The sequence below is a fragment of the Rhinolophus hipposideros genome, assembly GCF_964194185.1.
Source record: "Rhinolophus hipposideros genome assembly, chromosome: 20".
NCBI lineage: Eukaryota > Metazoa > Chordata > Mammalia > Chiroptera > Rhinolophidae > Rhinolophus > Rhinolophus hipposideros.
This window is the reverse complement of record NC_138066.1, coordinates 13,566,098-13,590,345: the sequence shown is the minus strand read 5'-3', so window position 1 is coordinate 13,590,345 and position 24,248 is coordinate 13,566,098. Positions and strand designations below refer to the sequence as shown.

Sequence of the window (24,248 nt, the reverse complement as noted above, 5' to 3'; positions counted from 1 at the left end):
TGTTGAAGTTGAAGAAAGCGAGAAAAACCCAAAAAAATCACACCGTCTGGAATCTTACATAAACTCAACAGTTGACACACTGTGTGACTTGGCAAGTAATTGAACACCATGTTTTTCAGTCTGTGAAATAGTGATGATATCTTCTATACTTCCTTAGAATTATCATGACGCCAGAATAAAAACATAGTTATAAAGTTCTTTTCTGCAGTCCAAACTATTATACCAAGAGAAGAAAAGAATCCTTCAACTCTGAAGTTGTATACCTGCTTCAGATTCTCTCCCCACGCCTAGAGAAATAAATTTTAGTGTCCATGGGTATTCATTATACCCATATAAAGACAAATACACTCTTCTAGTAAAAGTGCTTGGGTGGTGAACACACAATACAATATATAGATGACGTATATAGAATTGTACACTTGGAACCTATTATATGATTTTATTAAACAATGTCACCCCAACAAATTTAATTAAAAAAAATAAATTCCAGGCCAGGTCATAACACATCAGGAAATACAAAGTTAACATAAATTTAAATCAGAGGGGGGAAATGATTAACAGATAAAATATGTGAAACTTCTGTAGGTATGTAGGAGGCATTTCGAGAGAGGCTGGGAGGTTGAAATGTGTGAATCTCATTTAGTACTGACCTAAGAGTACAGAGAATCAGTATTTTTTAAAAAGATAGCACAATCAAAGCAGAGTACTGATTGAAAAAATAATACCCTGTAATGAACTAGTTAAGAATGCAAGGTATGAAGATAATGTTAAATAGTTCTCCTTAAACTACGTTTTTCCAGGATCTCCAGGGGAAGACATAGAGAAAAGCCAAGTCAGAGGTCACAAAGACTTCTTTCCCTTGTTGAACTATGCAGTTCCAATTCATCCCTTTTACATGTTGAACAATTATGTAGTATGCCATCCTAACTGACGTTTCCATGGTGAGGAAAAATATCTGGATAATATTCTAATATTACTCATAATACATCTACTGAATAAAAGTATGTGAAAAGCTCATTGTTACCAACATATTAACAAAAAAATATCTTTTTACAAAAGACTCTTCCCAGGGCTCCCTTCATGTCTCTGTTCCTCAGGCTGTAGATGAAGGGGTTCAACATGGGCGTCACCACAGTATACATCATGGACATGACAGTCTCCTTAACAGTAGAATTGTTAGCTGATGGGCATAAATAGACAGTAATAGCTGTCCCATAGAATAGTGACACCACAGAGAGGTGGGAACCACAGGTGGAGAAGGCCTTGCAAATAACCCCAGAGGAAGGAACCTTGAAAATGGAAGACAAAATTCGTGCATAAGACGTGATGATGAGTAGGAATGGGATGACTCCAGTGAGCCCTCCAATGGTAAATATCACCAACTCATTAACTCGAGTGTCAGAGCATGACAGCTTCAGCAGAGCAGATATGTCACAGAAAAAGTGGGGGATCACGTTATCTGCACAAAAACACAACCTGGCCATGAGCAGAGTGTGTAACAAGGCATGAAATGTGGTCAGCACCCAGGACAGCGCCACCAGGGAGAAGCAGAGCTTGGGGCTCATGATGGTGGTGTAGTGCAGGGGGAAGCAGATGGCCACATAGCGGTCATAGGCCATGGCCACTAGGAGGAAGCTCTCTAGGTCTGCAAAAAACAGGAAGAAGTACATTTGGGTCAGACAGCTTGCGTAGGGGATAGACGGGACTTGGCTCTGCATGTTCTGCAGTAACTCGGGCATTGTGACAGAGGAGAAGCAGAGGTCAGAGAAGGACAAATTGCTGAGGAAGAAATACATGGGCGTGTGGAGGTGGGAGTCGAAGTGAATGAGCAGGATGATGAGGAGGTTCCCCAGGACGGTGGTAAGATACATGGCCAGGAACAGGGAGTAGAACAGGTTTTCCTGCTCTGACTCAATGGGCAGTCCCAGCAGAAGGAACTCTGAGATGACAGTCTGATTCCTTCGTTCCATATCTCTCTCCAGTATCATAGGAAGAAATAATAGTATCCATTAAAACCTGAATTTAAAAATGAACAGATTTCTGTGATACACTGCCTTTTAGGCACTCTACAATTACAACCTCTATTCTCCAAATTTCTGTGATCGAAAATAATGTATTATCTTCACTTCTCTTTAAAACATAAAAATGATTCACCTTTTCTAAAAACACTCTCATCCATCAGCTCCTGGGGCACAAAATATGTTGATTTTCCTCATACCTGCCTGGCCAGACAATCTCGGTGACTGTAACTGGCTCCTGCTGTCAGTGTCTTATGTAATGATGCTCCCTGGGGCATTTTCCTAAACACTGTTGTCTTATAATTCTACATATCCCAACCAAGAAAAACTCATCTCCTCCAAAGGCTTCAATTACCACTTACATTCAGACGTCGCTGACTCTCTAACCTATAAAAGAGGATACTCAGTTGTTTAATGAATATCTTCCCTTGGTTGTGTCATGCATTTTAAGCTCAACAAATCCCAAAAGAAAACCACAATCTCACCCTGCTCCTCCCCTAATCTCCTCCTCTAATTTCCCATATCTCAGTAAAAGATCCACGTTCTGCATATACCTGCGAGTTTTCTTTCATTTCCCCCCTTTTCTCTCATCCATGTCCAATCTGTCAACAAGTCCAACAGACACTGCCACTGAATTCTCTTTCGCATTCATGCATTCTTTATCTCCATTTTCACTACCCTGTCTCAATTGACATCATATGTTGTCTACACTATTGAAATAGCCTCTTGATTCATCTCTCTCCTTCCATGCTGGAACCCTATGCCTTTCAACATCTTTCCGTCTCACTGTGGCATTCTAAGATGAAAGTCTCATCATCATTCTCCCTAAAGGCTCCATGGATTCTCAATGTTCTGAAGAGAAAGGCAAAGTTCCTTTCAAAAAGTGCTTCACCTTTTTCACCCATCCAGTGAAGGGGAATATAGCCAGGAATATCATAAGTTTGCGCAGTCAGAGATGAATACTAGACTTGGTGTGGTGACCACATGGTAAAGGATGTAAATGTCAGATCAGTATATTGTACACCTGAAACTAACATAATGTTGTAAACCAACTGTACTTCAATTTTAAAAAGTGCTTCATGACCTGACACTGACCTACAACCACAACTTCATCTAGCTCCACAATTGCATTTAAATTCCTTACCCAGCAATCCTGGACTTCAAAGTCACAACTTCTTGCCTCCAGCTTTTTGCACTTGACGTTCCTCTTGCCCAGCGTCTTCCTCCCTCAGATCCCTCTTGAGCTGGCTTGCCCCTACTTACCCTGCAGGTATATTACACGTCACTTACTCAGCTATAAGCTTCCCCGTCTCCCCAGACCAGGTGAAGACTGCTGCTGTTTCACAGCATCCAGTGCTTGTCCCCACAGCAATCGGTGCCATTGGCATTATTTGCTAATAGCTGTCTTCCCTACTGGATTGTAAACTCCGAGCAGGAAAGGTCATGTCTGTTCATGACTGCAGCCGTGCCAGCACCTGGCAAAGGGCCTGGATGTAGCTGATGTCTCGTAAATATTTATTGGTTGTGCTTCAGGCTGAGACGTGCATTCCTCCAACTTTAAAGGCAGCAAAAGTCCTTTCAAGTTAGAGTCACTACTCTTACAAAATTTTCCCAGAGCAAGAACTCACTAACCTGAACTATTTAGTGCTAAATTTGACACTTTGTTACTAAAAATGTTAAGGCACTTCAGATACACTACTTTTGTCACAATACAGATGATAATAGATATATAGCTATGTATATAGATAGATATAATCTCCTATTGGTTCCACTTCTCTGGAGAACCCTAAGACACCCAGTGTGCCTCAAAGCTGACAAAAATGCAGAGAATCACTGAGAGATGTGGGAAGCTCCTTCAATAAAGACAAAACTGAGTCCGGTTGCTGGGAGCTTCCCCCCTAGATGTGTTTGATCCAGCCACATTAACTATTTATATACTGGGGCATTACGTAGTGGCCTCACAGTGGAAAAAAGATCCAGGGAAAATCATACACCTTGTTTCTCAGACTGTTGTTCACCTGGTAAATGAGTCGGACCCGACTTTTGTGTCAATAGTATGAGTGGAGATGACAGACCAGAGACAGCACCTGCAGATGACCCCACCGATAATGCAGCAAGCTTCTCCTCTTCTTCACCCATTAAGTCAGTAATTCTCAGCCCGGATTGCACATAAGAATCACTGAGGCTGGTGCTTCTAAAATTAATGTCCAGGCAAATCCCCCAGGAGTTCTAGTAAAACACTGATTCTGTGTCAGTAGACAAGCCTCTCCTTTTTAAATTAGCACCGAGTTAATGCCAGTGCTGTTGTCCATGGAGTACACAATGAGTTGCTAGGACATGTGATGCTTTTAAAAAAAGATTCCTGGTCTCCCTCAGATAAATGTAATTACAATCTCTGAGAAGAGGGAGGCAAAGGTTTCTAAAGCTCAAGATGATTCTAAAATAAAGCAACGTCTCAGAACTAGTGTATTAAAGCCTACCTCGAGAGTTGTCATTATGTTAAAATTATACTATATTATGGGAATACATTCCAGAGGAAGTAATACTTACAGATTCTATTATTAATAAGAGGCTTATAACTAATAGTAATAAAAATATTTCTAGATGTTGAGAAGTCTCGGGAGGCAGAGAAGTGGAAGAGGGTCATCGTACCTGAAAAACTCCCCTGCAGGGCGTCACATAACCTGGGAAATTAGGACCCTCAGGTTGGAAGGACCCTACGAGTCCAGCTCTTTCATCCTCTGCCCACCTTAACCAGTGTGTCTGAGGGTGATTCCAGGACTCTGACCTGAGATCCTTCTCCCCTTTATTCACTATGGCATGTGAAGTAACAGCCTCTGTGGTTGTCGCCTGTTTCTGAAACATACTGTCTCACTTCTCCCATTCTACATATCCCTGTGCCAAGTGTTCTGGACCCTGGAGGACTCTAGGTCCTGCAGGAACTCATTAAAAATAGAGTAATTACCCAGGACTTCTCAGAACAAATGCTCTGAGTCATGAAGCAGTGACTGGTTATAGTCATTGGGCACACCTAACTATACTTCAGGGGAAAGAGGAGACGAACAGAAGCTCATGTACTGGTGCTTAAACACTGCCTGTTTGATGTACAGGAGACCTATGGGGCTGGAGCCTACATTTTGGGAGGTGAAATAAGATGGCTGGAGAAGCCATAGAAATAAGCAGGGACCAGATTGAATATCCTAAAATATAGTATCTTCAAGTGTACGAGTTTAGCCTTTATCCTCTGGGCAAGAAGAAGCCATCGGGGTCTTTGAGTAGAGTACCACCATGGAAGACACAAATTTTGGAAAGATTACCAGGGGGCAGAATTTCTCACTACAACCCAATTCCCCATAAACACACCCGAGGAGAGAGATAAACCTACAGCTAACAAGGACTCGACTTCTATAACCCAATCATATGCAGATATATGGAAAGGACAAGAATAAAAGATAAACTCTCCCAGATCATGTTCAATTCTTTGTCAGGCCAAGACAGAAAAGAAACCCAGCTTGGCATCCCACTGAGGTCCATCTAGCTTCTTACCTTTCTAGGAAAACCTTAACACCACCCACCATCACCATTATCTCTACTACGCTCCGAATGTCAGACTACCTCCTGTTTCCGGCTCCTCCTTACCTTGAAATTGATCACAAGGCCATAGCTAACATTATAACCTTCTTCCTTACCTATTCCATGTTCCTGTCACCACTTCAGCTGGATGGGGTTATTTACATGCGACCTTTTCTTTGGGAGTCTGAATCCTCAGTGTTCTGTGAACTTTTAATAAGTGGCACCTCAAAAAACCTCCTGGATATCCGGCATGGTCTTTTCTTTCCTCATTATGTAGAGAAACCCAATTTTCTATTGTTAATTTGGATTGAATTACACCAGACAGTATGGTAACTCCTTTGCCTGCTGGTTCACTGACCTAAAATGGCCCGGTGGCCATTTCAGCTTCCAGTAGAAGAGAACCATTGCAGGAGTCCTGGTAGCATTTCTCCCTTGGGAAAGGTATCAGACACTTCTTGTTCACAACTTCAGAGGTTCTCACACATAATTTTTTATTCCAGCCACAGCTGCAGTAACCGGTTCTGCACAAACTTCAACCAGCTTCTTCACATAGATACAATCTGACAGTATTACTACGGGCCTGCTCTACCTGGGCCTGCTCTACCTGCTTCTCGTGTCCTGCCACGTGGTGTCTCTGATTCCCTGGAGTGAAATACCATGGGAAGCCAGCTTAACACTCACACACACAATCTGATGAATATATGCTTCCCTGTTTTCACTAAGGTGGACGGTCCTGTGATGCATTTCATCAAGCCTTATTCACTCCCAGTGGCAGCCAACTTAATAAGCCACCCCAGTATTGGCTCTCCCATCTTCCTTATCCACCCTCTCTCTCCATTACTTCTCCCTATAACTTTCCCAAATAAGCTACTAGCAAATAAGACTTTCTCTCAGTCTCTGTTTTTTGGACCACTCAGGTTATGACAGAAAGTAAGATCTCTAAACCAGCAGAGCACAAAATTGAGAATGGGAAGCAAAAATTCTGCAAATACATTTGGTCTAATAACAACAGAAGTCAGTCCTGCTACCAGCCCTTGACTTCCAGACTCATAAGTCATGGTTATGTGGGAAATAGCACCATATATAGGTTCCTGGTTCAAAGTATACTGTATTCCGTAAGAGTTTACACCAATCTTTCTGCATGTGATGTCCCGACTGGCACAACTGAATCTTTGCTACAGGCAGTAACTGTAAAGCTAGAGAACTTATCATCATCCTCTGCATGCTCCTTTCATGTACTTTCCACGACATTCCTCCACCTTGTTTTTGAAGTTGGGGGCTATAATCCCACCCCCACCCCTCTCTTCTTGCTTGATTCATAGAATGGTGAGCAAAAGAAATCTAAAGAATGGGGACAGGAAGAGGATGTAGAGAGGAAAGGCCAGAGTGTAATGTGTTTCAAAAAGACAGGTCTGAGGAAATAGAGAATTAAATGGGCATTTTGTGTGTGTGTGTGTGTGTGTGTACACATATATATTGAGAAATAATAGAACATAATATGTGCAAGATTTTTATGAACAAATTTATAAAACTTTACTAAAAGACATAAATGATCTAAATAAACAGACATATTCCTTAACAGGAAGATTTACTGTTAGAAATATGTCCACTCTCCTCAGAGTAATTTATAAATTTGATGCAATGCTAATCAAAACTCCAACAGGATTTAAAATTTTTAAAAAGACAGATTTTGAGGAGATATCTATAAGAATACTTAAGAAATCAATCAAAAAGTTTTAAAAAGAACTCATGCTTCCTTTATTTTATAATAAACATGGTATTTCAGATCAATAGGAAAATGATGTTATTATTCAAGAGATGGTGCTGGAATAATCAGCCATCTATTTGGGAAATAAAAATAAAGTTAAATCCCTTTGCCTTGCAACTTACACAAAATAGTAACTCCCAAATTGATGAAAAAGCTAAATATATAAAGTAGGACTACAAAATTTAAAAAAAGAAACATTAAAATCTTTAGCATAAACCTCTAAGCTTTTTTCTAGATGCTTCCCAGTGGTCCCAATACCACTTATTGAATGATCTCTCTTCCCCAGATTTTAGGTGCTATCTTTAAGTTCTCTATATACTTGAGACTATTTCTATACTTTAAATTCTGTTGTACTGGCCTGTCTATTCATGATCCAGCACAGTATTTTGCATGGATAAATATGTCTTTATAATATGTGCTAGTTTTAAAATATGTCGGCCATTCCTTTCCTTCAAATGGTGGAGCCTAATTCCCCTCTTCCTAAATGTGGTCCACCTTAGTGATTCACTTCTAACAAACAAAATGCATAAGGGGTGTTATATGACTTCCAAGGTGAGGTCATAAAAAGGACAGCTGCCACCTGGATAACTATTAGATTGCTCACTCCAGGGGAAGCCGGCTACTCTGTCCTGAGAACACTCAAGCAGCTCTTTGGAAAGACCCACATAGTAAGAAACCGAGGCCTCCTGCCAACAGGAGGCACCCACTAGGCAGTATGTACATGAGCCACCTGGAAGTGGGTCTTCCTAAGGGACTGCATGCCAGAACTGTCCAGCCAAGCTACTCCTGAAAAGCTGGCCCACTGAAATGTGAGATAATGTTTATTGTGGTAAGCCACTAATTTGGGGAGGGGGCTAACTGGCTATGCCGCAATACATAATATATTTAAGGCTTTATAATATCCAATAAAACTATCCTCTATCATTCTTTTGATCTTGTTTTGCAGTTTTCCTGACTATTCTCATTTATTTTTTTATGTGTAACGTTTGGTATCAGCTTGGTGTGTGTGTGTGTGTACACACAGGGAGCAATTACGTTACAAATTAATTTGAGAAAAATCAACATCTTTGTTTTCCTATCCAACAAAATTATTTTCCATTTGTCCAAGTCTTCTTCTCTATTTCATTAGTATTTTGAAGTTTTGTTCATATACTTTTCATATTTATCATTTAGTCTTGATTAGTCTTGGATATTTTTTCTATCTTAAATGGCATTTTTATCCATTTTACACTCTAATGGTTGTGAGTCATATAAGTACCATCTACTGATGATTTCTGCATATTATTCTAGTGCCTTACAAATTATCTTATTTTTGCAGTACTTTCTCAGTCGATTTTCTTAGGTTTTTCACATATATGATTATATTAAATCCCAATAGCAATAATTCTTACACCTCAATTTTTCTCTTTTATCTAACGTATTTTCTGGGTCCAGAAATATAAACTCCGTAAGTGCAGAGATTTTTGTTACTTCATTAAGTGCTTTAATGAAGCATGTGAAACACTGGTTGGCACAGAGTATGTGCTCACTAAATATTTGAAGGAATTAAATAAACTCCATTTAGAGACTAGCAGCGCCAGTATAATACTTAGTAACAGTGCCAATAGTGGACACCCTTGTCTTTTTTTTTCCTTAAAATATTTTTTTAATTTTTCAATTAGAGTTGACATACAATATTAAATTAGTTTCAGGTGTACAACATAGTGATTAGACATTTCTCTAACTTGCAAAGTGATCACCCCAATAAGTCAACTACCCGTCTGACACTATACATGGTTATGAAAATATTAGTGACTATGTTCCCTTTGCTGTACTTTATATCCCCATGACTGCTTTGTAACAACCAATTTGTACATCTTAATCCCTACCCCCTTCACCCACCCCCACCCCCCGCAAACCCGCTCCCATCTGGCAACAATCTATGTGTTTGTTTCCATTTTGTTTGTTCATTTATTGTTCTTTAGATCCCACATACATGAAGGTGAGACAATTAAGTTCACAAACTTTCCACTGAGCACTTACATGCACCCTTGTCTTCTTGTTCATGACCTTAGTGGGAATGTGTCTATATTTCCCCATTAAGCTTCATGTTGGCTTTTGGGCTGCCTCAAATGTATTATTATGTCATGTTAAATAAGTATCTATTCCTATTGAGCATTTTTATCTGAAATGGCTGTTGAATTTTAGAAAATATACCATTTTTATAAAAACAGTAAAATTATTTTTCAAAAACTCTTTAAACATTGAAAAGGATTCAAATATTTTAATTCAACAAATAAAGTACAGAAAAGCTGTGGCTATAAAACCATGCATATTGTAATTTAAACAATAACAGAAAAATGCTATTTAATAAATGCTATTATACTATTTAAACTTCTTTTATCACTTTAAATTTCATTCATTACATTAGTATAATACCGCATCTCAGTATCTGCAATTTTAACAAATGCTTGAAAACTTTTTTGTTCAGAAACAGACGCTGGTCTGACAGAAACACATTTGAAAATATTATTTTTCTGGTCATAGTTTCCAACACACCTATGAACTCGGCCTCTAATCAGTCTTGGAAGTTCACGATCCTGTTATTTAAAAAATAAATATCAATAAAGTCATTTATTACTTCACCTAAATTTAAACTTTTTGAAACTAATAATATGATCGACTAAATATGAATCACCCCAAAATGCTCGAACTCCCTCACCTGATTTAGGGCCCCACAGCTAACAAGACCATGATAGCTAGGTATATATGGGTGCCCTGTCAGAGGAAAGACCTTCACTTGGGTCAGGCTTCTTACAAGCTAGCAAGCTGCTGCTCCTTAAAAGATTGATCAATTCTCAATGTAATGGCACATGAACTATTCTTCCCTTAGATTGTGAGAGTTCCACTTTCAGTAGAATTGCAGAGAAATGAGATAACACTAAACATCTACTAGAATAGCTAAAATAAAAAAAGACTGACAGTATTAAGCGTTGATAAGCATGCAAAGAAACTACAACTCACCTACACTGATTGTGAGTGTGTAAACTGCTACAACCCTTTGGAAACTTCTTTAGCAATAACTACTGTATTAGAACATACACATGCACTCTGGTGCAGCAATTTTACTTTTAGGTATATACCCAACAAAAACGCACGCATATGCACAGGAGACATATACAAGAATGTTCACAGAGCATTATTCGTAACAGCAAAAAATCTGGAAATAACCCACATGCCCAATAGTAAGACAGAAAATTAACTGTGGTATATTCAGACAACAGAATATTGTATGTAGAAGTATAAATAAATGAACTATAGTTACATGCAACAACATAGATAAATCTTACAAACACTGTGTTGAGTGAAAGAAACCAGACACAGAAGAAGTACCATATCATACTACTTATATAAAGTTCAAAAAGAGGCAGAATTTGACATTGAAAGTCAGGCTAGTGGTTACTTTTAGGCAGGAGACAGGAGGTAGTGAATGGGAGGAGGCACGAGGATGATAGGGTGACAGCACTCCCCTATTTCTTATCCTTGGTATTGTTCACTTTGTGATACTTCATAGAATTGTACAGTTATGATTTGTGCACTTTTCTGTATATGATATACTTTAATAAAAGTGTTTTTAAAAACTTATCAGACGAGAGAAAATAAACATTCAAGGTATTTTAGAAATTACTAACATGACAACTACTATTTCTTGATCATTTACTATGTGTCAGGTGCTATACATCCATGTTTTATCACCTAATCTCCAAAACAATCTCTCAAAATAAGTTAGTCTTCTCATTTTACAGATTAAAAAAAACTGAAGTTCAGAAAGTTTAAGCAGCTTAGTTAAGGTCATAAAGCTAGTAAATGGTGGAGTAAAAACTAGAATCCACATCTGATTTCAGAATTGCAGCCAATTTCAGAATTAATGCCAAACTTTTACAAAATATGTAAGTCTTATAAGGGCTCCAGACAACCTTGTGATCTCCAGCCTTCTTTGTCACCCCCAGCCTTTTCTCTCACCAAGCCTCTTTTTCCCTATATCTCAGTCCACTCTTTGCCTTCCCCTAACTTCAGAACCACTACCCTTGCCCCCACCACTTACTAATGCTACACTCTGGTAATTATACACTACTTGCAGTTTCCTATACAACCCAGGCTCTCTCTTAGCTTCATGTCTTTGAATATGCTGCTCTCTCAATTTAAAACTGTATTCCCCCTTACCTCTTTCCTTCCCCCTAACACACTTTGGCTTAATTTACTAGTCCTTAAATATCTAAAATACAGTAAGTTACTACAGTCTTCGAAAATGTTTCCCTGATCTTCCTATCTACTTCTATAGCACCTGCACATACCTCTCTCATGCCATTTATACCACAGTGTAACATTTATGTAACTGTCTTTCTACCTGAGATTATGAGCTCTTTGAGAGAAAGAGCCATTTACCACTTACATCCCAATTTGTATCCATTGCGTCTAGCATAGCACTTGGCACATAGTAGGCTCTCCATATTAGTTGAACAAATAAACAATTTTATTATCAGAACTAAAACCAAACAAAATGGTGAAAGTACTACTAAAGCGTTAACAGAATTTCTACTGCAATGTAATTACAGCCTGCATTTGTACGTTTGTTGATATATGTTTTGCAAAGAATACTTAGACAAATACTCACTATTTCATAAAATACACACGGCAGAGTATTTTTCCCATCTCTCATAAGAAAAGTCTTGGAATAATGTGGTCCATGTGTAACAGCTGAATCGAGAACAGCTAAGCAACATTGAAACAAGGAGGAAAAAAATCAATGCTGGTAAAATGCAAATAAAATTTAACAAATAGAAGTTGATATTTAAATAACTATGTCCACACCAACCTTTCTCAGTTTTATTTATACAATAATAAAGAAAATATTTAAAGAGGAAAAGATTTTTCTGAAACTGTTTTATACTAAGAGAAACAAAATTTCTGGCCCTCTTCAATTTACGAATAGGCTATATGCTAAAGTTCATACAACTGACAACAGTTGGCCATCTGAAGCTTTCTCCTTAGAATGTATTCTATAGAGTGGTTAAATCCCCAGACTAGTCTACTACATTATAATAATAAAATACACACACATGACAAATAAGCATCATGGTTTAATGAAAAAAACAAAACATTAAATTAGAATCAGAAGGAATGCATTTGAGTCCCAATTCTTCAATATACTAAATTGAGCAAATTATTTAACCTCTTTCAAATCTGTCTCATCTATAAAATGCAAATAAATCATGTTTATCTCAAGAAATTATCAATTAAGCGCAGTATTTATTCCTTTAGTAACCATCTACTGAGTACTAATAGTAATAACATTTGTTATTATTTTGAGGTCAGCCTCTATTTTCTATACCCAGATTTTCCTTTAGGAAACCTCTCCTATGCCATATGATTTGAACGGGATTTGTTCCCATGCACGGAAGCAGGAGTGATCTGAGACTGACTTAAATCAATCAGTGTATCCTATTCCCCAGCTACAGAGTTCAGTGTTTAGGTGATGGGCTTGTTACCCGTCAGAAATGATGATATGCGAGGGGTCATTTGCTAGTTTCTGGGAAAGAGCAACCAGAAGAAACTACTGAAGAACGTGACAGTGTGGTACAAGGATGGGTGGTACAGAGAACTTTGATAATCATCTTAATACCACAAGGAAAGAAGCAGAAGCTGCTAGAGACTACACGTGAGCTTCAGGATGAAGACAATACTGTGACAGAATAGAAAATAGCTAAATCTTAAAAACATTATTGCTGGATGAAGATGGAAGGAGAACTGACTCTGGGTGAACACACAATGTGATATATAGATGATGTTTTACAGAATGGTACACCTGAACTCTATTAACTTTACTAACAATTGTCACCCCAATAAACTTTAATTAAAAAAATGTAAGCTGCATATTTTAAAACACATAAAGCAATAAAAAGTATATATATAAATTTATGAAATCAGATGGACACAGTAAAATTATAAAAGCATGGACAGGAAAGATACCACAGTGATTAGCTCTAAAGAAGAAAAATAGATAGGGGTTTCAAATATATCTGTAACATGGATATGTGGATATTATATTCTCTATATGTTTAGAATGTTTCATAATTTAAATTAAATATTTATATTACTTAAACTATTGAAAGAAATATGTTTTGAATCTTTACGTGTTTATCTCTTCATTCTAGGTAAAATCAAATTACAGAAATATTCTACAAAACTCTCCTCCACTTAAATATTAATTTCGAAAACAGATTAATTGTAGGGTGTCTATTCATATCAGTAAAAGATTCTTTACAAATCAGAGTATTTAAAATATGATTCAATTTATATACAAAATTACTACTGGATTTAGTGTAATATAGGAGAAAGAACTACATTGGTAACACGGAGACTTGGATTCTAGATCCATTTTTGCTGCTACATAGTTTTGTGATTTTAATCAAGTCTATCTTAATTATTTGCCCCATTTCCTCACCTACATCAAGAGTTAAGTTGGATTACTTTAAGAATCCAGTTTTAACATTACGAATCAAAAGAATACTACCATAAATAACCAAGTACATCTTAAGTCACACAAATTAATGACAGACCCAGGTGCTGAACAAAATCCTAATAAACTATAATGTCCTTTTGCAAAATTTTTTCTTTAAGATCACCTATGTATTCCTATTGACATTCAAAACTATTGTCCAAATAGTATTACTGAAGTATTTTTGTTTTTTTGTTTCTTCCTGAGACTTATTTTTTTTTTATTAGTTTCAGGTGTACAAGACAAGGTAATACTTAGACGTTCATCATTTATATCCCTCACACTGTGGGCCCCCCTCCCCCATCCACTATTTTTTGAAGTATTATACTTACCCAATATTTCAAAAAGAAGTACAGTTTTTTGTGCATGGTCACGCCAGTACTTCATGCTTTCAATAACTGCAGATATAATTCTTAAAGAATTATCTTTTTCCTTAAACTTTAACGGATACAATGAGGCATCCTTCTGAAAAAAATAAAATCATAGCATTAGAAAAACCTTTCCTTTTTTTCATTATACTTTTTCACTTCCTTTGTAAAGATTCTATGTCCTTATAATAGGCAAATGGGTAAAATATTTTTAAAAGACTATCAAACATTTTAGTACAGTTACTCCCCTAAATTAATGGCATCATTAGCATTTTATAGGAGAAACTAGGATGTACTTGGAGACAATTAATCAAGAAGAGAATGATTTACATGGGCATTCATTCTTTATTCATTTGTTCATTTGTCAATATTTTTAATGTATCATGTGCCATTCCTCTGATAAACACAGGTGAACAAAATACAATTCCTAATGTGCTCACTCTAGGATAGAAGTCAGACACATTCATTCATTCATTAATTCCAAAAGTACTTATTGGCATCTACTAAGTGCCAAACATAGCTAATGAAGAAATAATAGTGAACAAACAACATAAATCTACCCTCACAGATTTTGTTGTCCAATGGGGAATTCAGAAAATAAACAATATATAATATCAGAAACTGATATATCCTATGCATTGAAAAAAAGCAGGGTAAAAGGTTAAAAAGAGGCAGGGATTATTAAATAAATGACTATTTATTATTAAGTAGTCATATTTCCAGCAAAACAAACAAACAAACCAGAATTTACTCTAGATGGTTCATTGAAAAGACTTCTTACAGGCATACAGGCAGAACCAATACGAGGTACATAAGCACTCAAAGGACTAACAACAATAAGAAACTTCTACCATTCCTAAACTAAAAGGACAAGAGTAAGAAGTAAAATTACCAAACCTGTGAAGACTGGACTCATCGAGTGGCTATATCATGCAAGGACATAGCTATGAGTATTGCCTCTGACACAACATTTAAGCAGGGAGGGAATAGGAAAACCCAACCTCTCTCCCAACCCTTTGATGTCTGGCCAGTGAATCGCACTGGCTGAACAGTAACAGAAGTCAGCTAATGGATCCCAGGTCATAGTTAGTCTGGTCTTATTTTGCCTTTCTAGCCTCATATTCTATATTCCACTAATTCACCAATGCACTTGGCCATTTCAGACTCTTCCCAATTCTCTAAACATGATATACACTCTGCTTTCTGTTTTTGTTAACTTTTATTGGAACATGCCACACTCATCCATTTATGTATTGTCTATGGCTGCTTTTAAGCTACAATGGCAGAGTGGAGTAATATAATTGAGTAGTTACAAGGAAGACAATATGGCCCATAAAGCCAAAAATATTTACTATTTCGCCCTTTACAGAAAGTATGCTGACCCTTGTTACAAAAACTTAGACTGACATATGAAGGGGTTGAAGAATGTCTGTAACCACTGGATAAACTTACATAATCTCAATAATTAGTAAACAGTGAAATTAAGAACCCAGGAGGATACTCTAAAGCAACTATGAAAAGGAGCAGCCATTCACAATCTCTTAGAAAATATTTTGGAAACCAACATTCACTCACTCCAATGGAAATGGATATTTATGCTAATCAAGTAATGCATGCCATGAGATTCATTTCAAATACTCTTATCTCTATAATTTTCTAAATATTTATTTATTTCATATTTTTAAAATGTAAATATAAAAATGTAAATAATTCATATTTAAAAGTTTACCTTAAGAGTGTTTTCTTCTGGAATATCATTCGACATTTTTTTCTTAAATTGATTTTGTTGGAAATTGGGCTTAAATCCCTGTAATGCACTGTTTTTGTCTAGACTTCTCATTGTGGAGCCAGATATTTTTGATGAACGTGTTTGTCTGAGCACTTCAGTTTCTCTTTGGCGAGATAAGTTAGGAGGTTCAGATATTCTTAATTGTTTCTGTTGTTGAGCTCCCAAACTCATACTTGGACAAGAATTTATTCCATCATTTGCTACCAGGTTTGTTCTTTTGCATTGAGGCCTAAATTCATTTCTATCCCAAGTTTTCAAGCTGGTATTTTTGTTTCTATCTCCATAGCTGTAATAGGTTTTATGAAAATGAGTATTAGTTTTTGTTTCTTTATACTTTGTCTTAATTAAAAGGAAATGAAAATTTGCATTTATATAGTACTTTGTGGTTTATAAACTACTTTGTAACTACTAGCAAGTTAGAAATTCTAAATACATCATCACAACAACCCTACAACATATCATATCTCTTTTCAGGTGAGGAAACTAAGACTTAGGAAGAAAGTAACTTGTCCAAAGTCATATAGCAACCCAGAACCTAGAGAACCTTAGTCTCCCAACTCAGAGTCCAATGATATTAAAGTATATTTTTAAACTATACAGCCCTTCATACACATATAACAGTGGTTGTCTCTGAGTGGTAAGATTTTGAGGACTTTTGCTTATTTCTTTACACATTTACGTTTAAATTTTCTATAAAGTAAAATTTTAAGAAGTTAAACTAATGGCTTGCCAGTGATTTTAAATCAAAATAATAAACAGACAGCAATTTTATTTTCAATAGAAACAATTTTGTCTTTTCTCTGTCATGGCTGTAGAAATTACTTCCATTATACATAGTTTAGAAAAGTTTCTTTCAGCCTCACAGCTCCTTATTGGTAACAGCACATCTGCAACTTCCACCAACATTTTTGCTCAGGAGGTGCTCCTAGCCTGGATGAGCCCTGGGAGAACTATGGCGCTTTGACCTCACTGGGCATGCCCACACACAGTGCTGCTTCAGCAGCCAATCCAGCTCAGCCAGGTCTGCAACATCCCAAGCAGACCATGAGGCCTAAGTTGTAGTGGCTCCTCGCAGGGCAAGGAGCAGTGTGTCCCTCAGATCCTTTTCCTTGGGAACAAAGATAGGGTCCAGATTTCACTTAATTCCCCAGGAACAGGCTTTTGTTGGGGGCAGACAGATGTGAAGGTAAAGGCTAGATTCTGAACCTAAGCAGAGAACCAGTCAAAAGATCTTCAGCAGATTACTAATTGCCTACTTGGGTTTTCAATGTTTTCTGTTCCTGGACTTCCTGTTGTTATAGTCCAACTGTCTGATGAATCATCTATTATTTCAAATTAGAATACTGGGTGCCTCTCTAGATTACAATCTGTTTCCTAATTCTCTGATGCCTGTCAGAAGGGACTTTCTTCTTAGCACCTGCAACTGGAACTATGCCTCCCGGGACCATCTCAAATCAAGGATAAGTCTAGTTTTAAGCCCGGAAGAAAATAACTTGACTGATCCTAAAGAAACTAGCATGAGTAATAAAACCAAAACTCAGTTTTTAAAAATAAAAATATTGTTATTAACCACTTTATTAAAAGTTCCCCCCTTTAAAAACAATACAGTATCTTAAATAAAAGTGAAGATAATGTTAACTTCACAGGGTTATTGTAAGGATTAGTAAAATAACATATATGGAAGCACTAAACAGTGACTGATATATGATATCTGTTTGGCACTGTTTTTCCAATACCTTTTTCTCCAAATTATTTCCTTTAGTAGTTGCCACTTATCCAAGAATACTAAAATCCAACCTAAAATATAATCCATGTCATTTTTCCATTCATTGTTTCATAATATTTAGGCATTAAACTTAGATTCTTATGGCAATGACTCAGAAGTACCCTCACCATCTTCCCTGATGGTCCTCTTCAGATGTATACACATTTCAGTCTCCACCTTTCTTTCTTATTCTGTTTTATTTACCTTGAAGCAACCTGTCTTACTAGGGTAAAATTGAGCATTCTATTTGGTTTCCAATTTCTAAATATACCCAACATTAAGAAACAGCTATTCCTGATTCTGTACATATTGTCAATTAGACCATTAACGATCCATAGCAAAATCTTAAATTCATGTGATAAATATTGGCAGAAATTTCATTATAACATGAAGAATTGTTTGGAAACATAATCACTACCAAAATTTACCTATTTTTAAAGTTTTCTTCACTACTTTCATAAAATGTAGCTAATACTGCTATAGTCATTAAGTATAGATAAGTTTCCTAAATGTAATTCTAAGAAAGGGAGAAGAGATGGGGAGAAGAAAAAGGAGGAGAGGAAGAGAGGGGAAGGGGAAGAAGGAATAGAAGAAGAAAGAGAAATCTTAAGTAGACTCACCTCCAACCACTCTTGCTTCTTTCAGTATCTGATTGAATAGACTTAGACACAGAATCTTGACTTCTCAGGGGATGAGAAACTGAATGTGGTATTTGCCTTTTGAAGAAACATATCTTTTTATTAAATATTAAAAATTTATTTCCAAACTGAGAAATGTAAAATATACATAGAAGGATAACATCTAGCAGTAACATACATGCATTCATTGATGTATATTTTTCTACATACCCTGTGTTCATTGTTTTCGTTAAAGGAGGCAACTCTGGATTCATCGCTTCCCAAGCAGAATCTCAAAAGTAGTAAGTAACGGAAAAAAAAGTAAAATAGGTAATGTTTTTCAAAAAATAATTATTTCAAACTTATTGAATCTGGGGGTTGAAAGCTTGAAGACGAACTTAAAGATATGGACTTGTTCTTCAATGGCACTTTATTGGAATTTCTCACAGCCTGCCTTATTAATTCTCATAGATGGCTTTCTTCCCCATTGTATTTTAAGCAAAGGTAATAGTATCTTTTTCCACAATCAATCCTAGTATAGTACCTTGTACTCTGTAACATGAATTCAGTGTAATCAATGATTCTTAAACTTTTTTGATCCCAACCCACTGCAAGAAATACATCATAACCCAGAACATATATAGGTGTGGTGTGCATGTGTGTGGATGTGTGTGTGAGAGAGGAAAAAGAACATAACAAAATTTCACCATCATTTCTTATCCTTACTATGTGTGATACCCTCTGATATTTTCTATTCTACTCTATTCTCTTTTAGTTCTTTTTTTAAAATATTGGTCATTCCAAACCTAATGGATCAAGACAAAATTTTGAAAAACACTTATCTAGTCCTATCTCTTACCTAATATAAGGATCTTACTATATCTCTGGCAGATACTAATCCTAGTTAGAGCTTGTAGAGTTCAGAGTACTTTAGGAGGATAGATGTGCATTTCCCTATGGAGCAGCTCAAATTGTTGTCATTTTTCAAGGTCAGCATTCAAGCTATTTATAAAAATATTTTAAATGGTGGAGAATTTTTAAATGGCGAAGGATGACCAGATAAACATCCAGTTATGCATATCCATATGAATTTTTTATCCATAAAAAATGGGAATGATATAAAATTCTTACTTCAAATTCTTCAAATATGGAAGAAAACAAAATAATTATAGATTTAGAAGTAGATTAAGGTCTATGGTTACACACTGGATGAAATTAACAATACAAGTATTGAGACAGAGAGAGAGAGACAGAGATTTAAAATTCTAGTTGTGTAAGATCCTATTGAAGATTTTTTAAGTGTGCCCCCCCCAAAATGTAAAAGTATATAATCAGCATGTACCAAATATATTTCAGAATGTGTGCCTGTCTGTCCATACCTTCTTCTGGAGAGAAGCAAAAAGTCAGAAAACATTAAGACCTCCCAGCACCCACTACCACAGCTAATTGTTTTAGAGATGAGAGGCCTAAACATAAAACTAAACCAATATTTTAGTGACCTCACTTAAAAATATGAGCCAAACTAGAGGCTCTCTGTCTCTAAAGTTTGAATAAAGAAATATAGAGGACAGTCAATGATGGGCTCTGAGGACTAGAACTAAAAGGTTATGTTAACTCCCCAGCAAGTGCAATTTAGTTCATGTGTTAGTTGAAACTATAAGAAAACCAAGTGGATGAAAGAGTAAAGAGTCAACAAATGAAGAAAGGCAAAAATGTTATAAGAAAAGAAAAAAAGACTACAGCCAAGCACTAGAAATCCTTGAGCTTCTACCCTTGCTAATTTCTTTTTTTTTCTCCATTTTTCCTGTGTTCCCATGCACATTTATCCTTATTCCAAGGCAAACTGAGTTTCTCCATTCTTTAACACCAAATGTCTAAATATCCTTATGTGTTTTGAAAAGAAAATTCTTTGCAATGCAGGTTACTAGTTCATTAGAACAAAGGCTCCAGATCTAAGATACTCCATTTAAATGCTAAGCCATCCTTGTAGACAAGGAAACTCAAACTACTGCACTGGAATGTTCAGAAAGAGCCAAGTAACCCCTATATTTGGATAGTGGAAAGAAGAAAAATATAAACTTTATATTTCCATTATAATAGAATAAAAATGGTAATTTTCTATAATCCTATTTCTTATTTTCTGAAAGTTTTCACCTTATTTTCTTACCTGTTGGTAGAGGAGAGAAATCATAACTGTCAGAAGCAGTACTTATACCTGGATCATTTTTAAGTGGATTGGATGTTAATGGTTGTCTATTCCTCTTTTTCTGATTGAACAATGGTACAGGCAAACAGCCTAAATTTAATATACCAATAAATTAGTACATAATAGGAAAATAGATCTAGTTATAGAATAATTACTAGGACATAATAATGCACAATTTGAATTTGTCTACTTCTATTTGTTAATTTTATATTTATTATAAATACATTTCTACATCTTTGGAATGATTTTGACATTCTTTATAAGATCCTAAATAGCCTCATTTGTTTCTCTAAAAATTCCTTTCTTGTTCTACATTAACACTGCCTTAATTTTTCTTGTTTGGAAGTAATTCTCATCTCCTTCCTCATCCCTCAACCCTTTGAAAATCCACTTTTTGTTTTCCTTATCTCTTCCCTGTGCTTGCCTATCATCACATTAACTCGAGGGGATCCTTCAAATACAAAAGTGGTGAGAGAGAACCAGATTTTGACCCATGCTTTCCAAACCGTAACCATTCTTTGGACTTTGGTAGCACACCCTTTAGAGCCATGGTTCTCAAACTTTACTTTGACTAAGATTTATCTGGAATCATGCTTAACATGCTAGTTCTTAGACCCCACTTTCATGGATTTTATTTTAATAGATTTGATTTGTAAGCCAAAATCTTGTAATTTTAATAAGTACTCCAGGTGTCTGTAATGCATATTTTTTGTGGAACATTTTGAAAATGTCTCAGAACGACAATATCCAATCCAAATGAGAATAAATACTACCTCTAAACCCTTCAGATAAGAGACCTGGGATCTCAAGTCAAGCCAAAAGTCAGAATTTATAAGTAGTAAACCTAGAAGGTATCTCAGAGGGAAAAGAGGTCCTAAAAGCTTGTATATTGCCACAGTGGAAGGACCTAGATAGGACACAAGCTTCCTGTTTCTCCGTTCAGATATCTTGCCATTATACTAGATCAGGGGTGTCCAAACTTTTTTCAACGTTTTTCACCAAGGGCCATATGCGGTAAAATACACAAACAGCCGGACCACTCACTCGAGGTGAAGTACATATTGCCTCACCTGGTTTATTTAAATAAACTAAATGTATTTTTGGAATTTGCTGCAGGCCAATTAACAATGGATTGCAGGCCGCAGTTGGCCCGCGGGCCACAGTTTTGACACCCCTGCTCTAGATGGTCCACCAAAACTTGTACTACCAGAGAATATAGACTTTGTAATAACTATCTCATAGGAAAGGCTGGGAAAATGACGTGGATTCTGGAGTCAGATCTCCTGGGTTTGAATTACAACTTCAAAGTAGGTTTGAATTATGTACGAATCGAAGTATAAACTTGGACAGTCTCCTTAAAGTCTTTGTGCTAATATGACATATACTGAAAGGCAGGATAATAAAGTGATTAAGAGCATGGACTCTAGAGCCAGATTCCTGTGTTCAAATCCTGGTTCTGCCACTTCCCAAGTTACTTATTTAACAACCTCTTTGTACCTTAATTTCTCATCTGGAAAAGAAGGATGATGATAATAATGCCTAGCTCAGAGGGTTGGTGTAATCATTAAATAAACCACTACATATAATTGAACATCTAGAATACAGTACACCCACCCTAAATAGTTATTACTATCTTCCTTGTGCATTATCACCATTACCCTGGTTCTCTTCATGCTTGCCCTCTAACTAATAAATTGAGGAAGCAGAAATGGTAGGGGAAGCTGGTAGGGAGACAGAAGTTCTTCTGGAAATACTTTCAATAAGTCACAAATACAAACGAAAAACAAACCTATTTCTTTGTCTTCAGCCTAAAAGCACAGAAGACTCAAGCACATGGGGTGTGTAGACCGAACACTATAGTAAATCCAGAAAAGTTTGATTTTACTCCTACCTCTGCCACTAACTGTTTTCCCTTGAGTAAGTTATTTTATTTCCTTGGACCTAAAAAGTAAAGAGGCTATACCACATGTTCAATCTTTGTTCAAGTTCCTTTCAAAATGCCCCATCTAGACATTATATGAGCTTTATTGTGACATATACAAAATACAGAAAATTTAGAAAATTTAAAAATAAAAGTTGTTCAATACCGGCTGTACTTCGAGTTGAATTTTCGTTTAAGTTTCTCTTCATTTTCTTCGATACCAAAGTCTGTAACCTTTTTCCTTAGCACTGCAAATTTATAACATGAAGTTATTTGACTAAACCTTCAAAGAACGAAATGCGTAACTCCTACTGTACCAGCAACAACATCAAACTTTTAACCTAGTAGTTACCGAAACTGAGGTTTAAAACTATGGCTTCAGACCCGATCGTGTAAACACCGTACTGAGTCTTTTGCGCCCTGAGGAACAATGAACATAAACCGTTTTTCCAAGTCGGTTTGAAATGTCAGGACTGGGGCGGTTATAACCTGGCTTCCTAAACGGACGCAGGATTCCACACAGTCGACGCGATTGGTTTCAGAACCAATGATGCCCAGGAGAATAATCCTGAACCGGATTTATAAAGAGGCAGCTGGACTCTACCCGACAAACCTACACGGTTCCGAGGCCAGAGAAGAAACACGGACAGTGCAACGCACCACGTGAGCACACGCCGCGTCTCACGGGAAAACACGGTGCGGATCATTTGTTTGGGCCGTTAGTTTGCGATCGCGGGATTAGGGGACACTTAGGGCCCCACTTAGTATCCAGAAGAACTGAAGTCAGTTTCCACTCAGTTTCTACAACTTCAGTGAATGAAACAATTTTTTATTTTTTTTTTACAGAATGTCTGCTGTATTTTTTTCCATTTTTTTCCATAAGATGATTTCCATCCCAATGTACACGTACAACAAACACTCACCTACGGTGTGAAAAGGCCAGATACAAACCTAAGTGAAGACGATGTCTGCTCCCGGGGTCCCGACCCAAGGAGACGGGCGGCCGCGCGCACAACTAAGGAATAACGCGCATCACAGCGAGGCAAGGGGCGATTTCCAAACGCTGTTTATAGAAACGACACTCGGGAAACCTGAGAGCGGTAAATGCCTCTGCTTCCTGCAGGCCGCGCGTGAGGCCGGGCCGCGCGTGGGGCCGGGCCGCGGAGGTCCCTTAGGAAACACTCCTCACGCCGTCCTGGGAGCCACCCCAGCGGTGACTTTTTCTCGGCGCAGAAACTCCCGCACGACCCATATCCTACCCGCGGACGGGACTTACACGGGCTGTGACGTTTCTGAGTATCGGGCAAACCACATCAACGAACAAACGGGTGCCCCTCTCCCTCCGGCCCACGGACCCTGCGGCAGGGACTGCGTGGCACCCGCCGCCCCGACCCAGCTTCCCGTTGGGCCCACAGGGCATTCGTGCGGTGGGCGGACCGAGGCCCGAGGGCCTATTTCGGGCCCTCGTTGGGGGAGAGGGGCGTCCCTGTCAGGGTCACGCTCTCTTCCAACCTTCTCCTCACGCACGGAATGGAGGCAGTTTAGTACCTATTGAAAACACAGTCTTTCCCTTCTTGGCCTTCCTACCAACACGACACGCCACTCCTGCCCCGAGGTTCCTTCCGCTTTCCTCACCTCAACGGCCGCGGTGACCGCCCAGTCAACTATCACACGCCTCCCGCCTC

At 37.5% G+C, this 24,248-nt stretch overlaps 2 protein-coding genes across 3 annotated transcripts; both read right to left on the bottom strand.

Annotated features, from left to right (window-relative positions):
- Positions 1-1,031: 1,031 nt before the first annotated feature.
- LOC308488864 (olfactory receptor-like protein DTMT) lies at positions 1,032-1,970 on the bottom strand (the record flags this gene model as incomplete). The annotated part of the gene is made up of 1 exon (XM_081029094.1): positions 1,032-1,970. The coding sequence occupies one exon, from the start codon at positions 1,968-1,970 to the stop codon at positions 1,032-1,034; it is 939 nt and encodes a 312-aa protein (XP_080885220.1).
- A 7,628-nt stretch (positions 1,971-9,598) lies between these two features.
- SPATA22 (spermatogenesis associated 22) lies at positions 9,599-24,248 on the bottom strand. 2 transcript variants are annotated; one of them, XM_081028747.1, is made up of 9 exons: positions 24,199-24,248; positions 22,730-22,811; positions 20,604-20,732; positions 18,668-18,728; positions 18,440-18,535; positions 15,995-16,340; positions 14,230-14,362; positions 12,014-12,111; positions 9,599-9,938 (listed from the first exon to the last, which is right to left on the bottom strand). In XM_081028747.1, the coding sequence occupies exons 2-9, from the start codon at positions 22,770-22,772 to the stop codon at positions 9,747-9,749; spliced, it is 1,098 nt and encodes a 365-aa protein (XP_080884873.1). In that variant the 5' UTR covers positions 22,773-22,811; positions 24,199-24,248; the 3' UTR covers positions 9,599-9,746. The 2 variants fall into 2 exon arrangements, with proteins under 2 accessions (XP_080884873.1, XP_080884874.1); XM_081028748.1 differs by having other exon boundaries at positions 24,112-24,213.

Coding starts and splice junctions, on each gene's coding strand:
- SPATA22 (XM_081028747.1), bottom strand. CDS start 22,772: ATGAAGAGAAACTTAAACGAAAATTCAACTCGAAGTACAGCCG. Junction 16,341..18,439: donor AGAAGCAAGAGTGGTTGGAG/GTGAGTCTACTT, acceptor AACCTATTACAG/CTATGGAGATAGAAACAAAA. Junction 9,939..12,013: donor CGTGTGTATTTTATGAAATA/GTGAGTATTTGT, acceptor TTTAAATAACAG/GATCGTGAACTTCCAAGACT.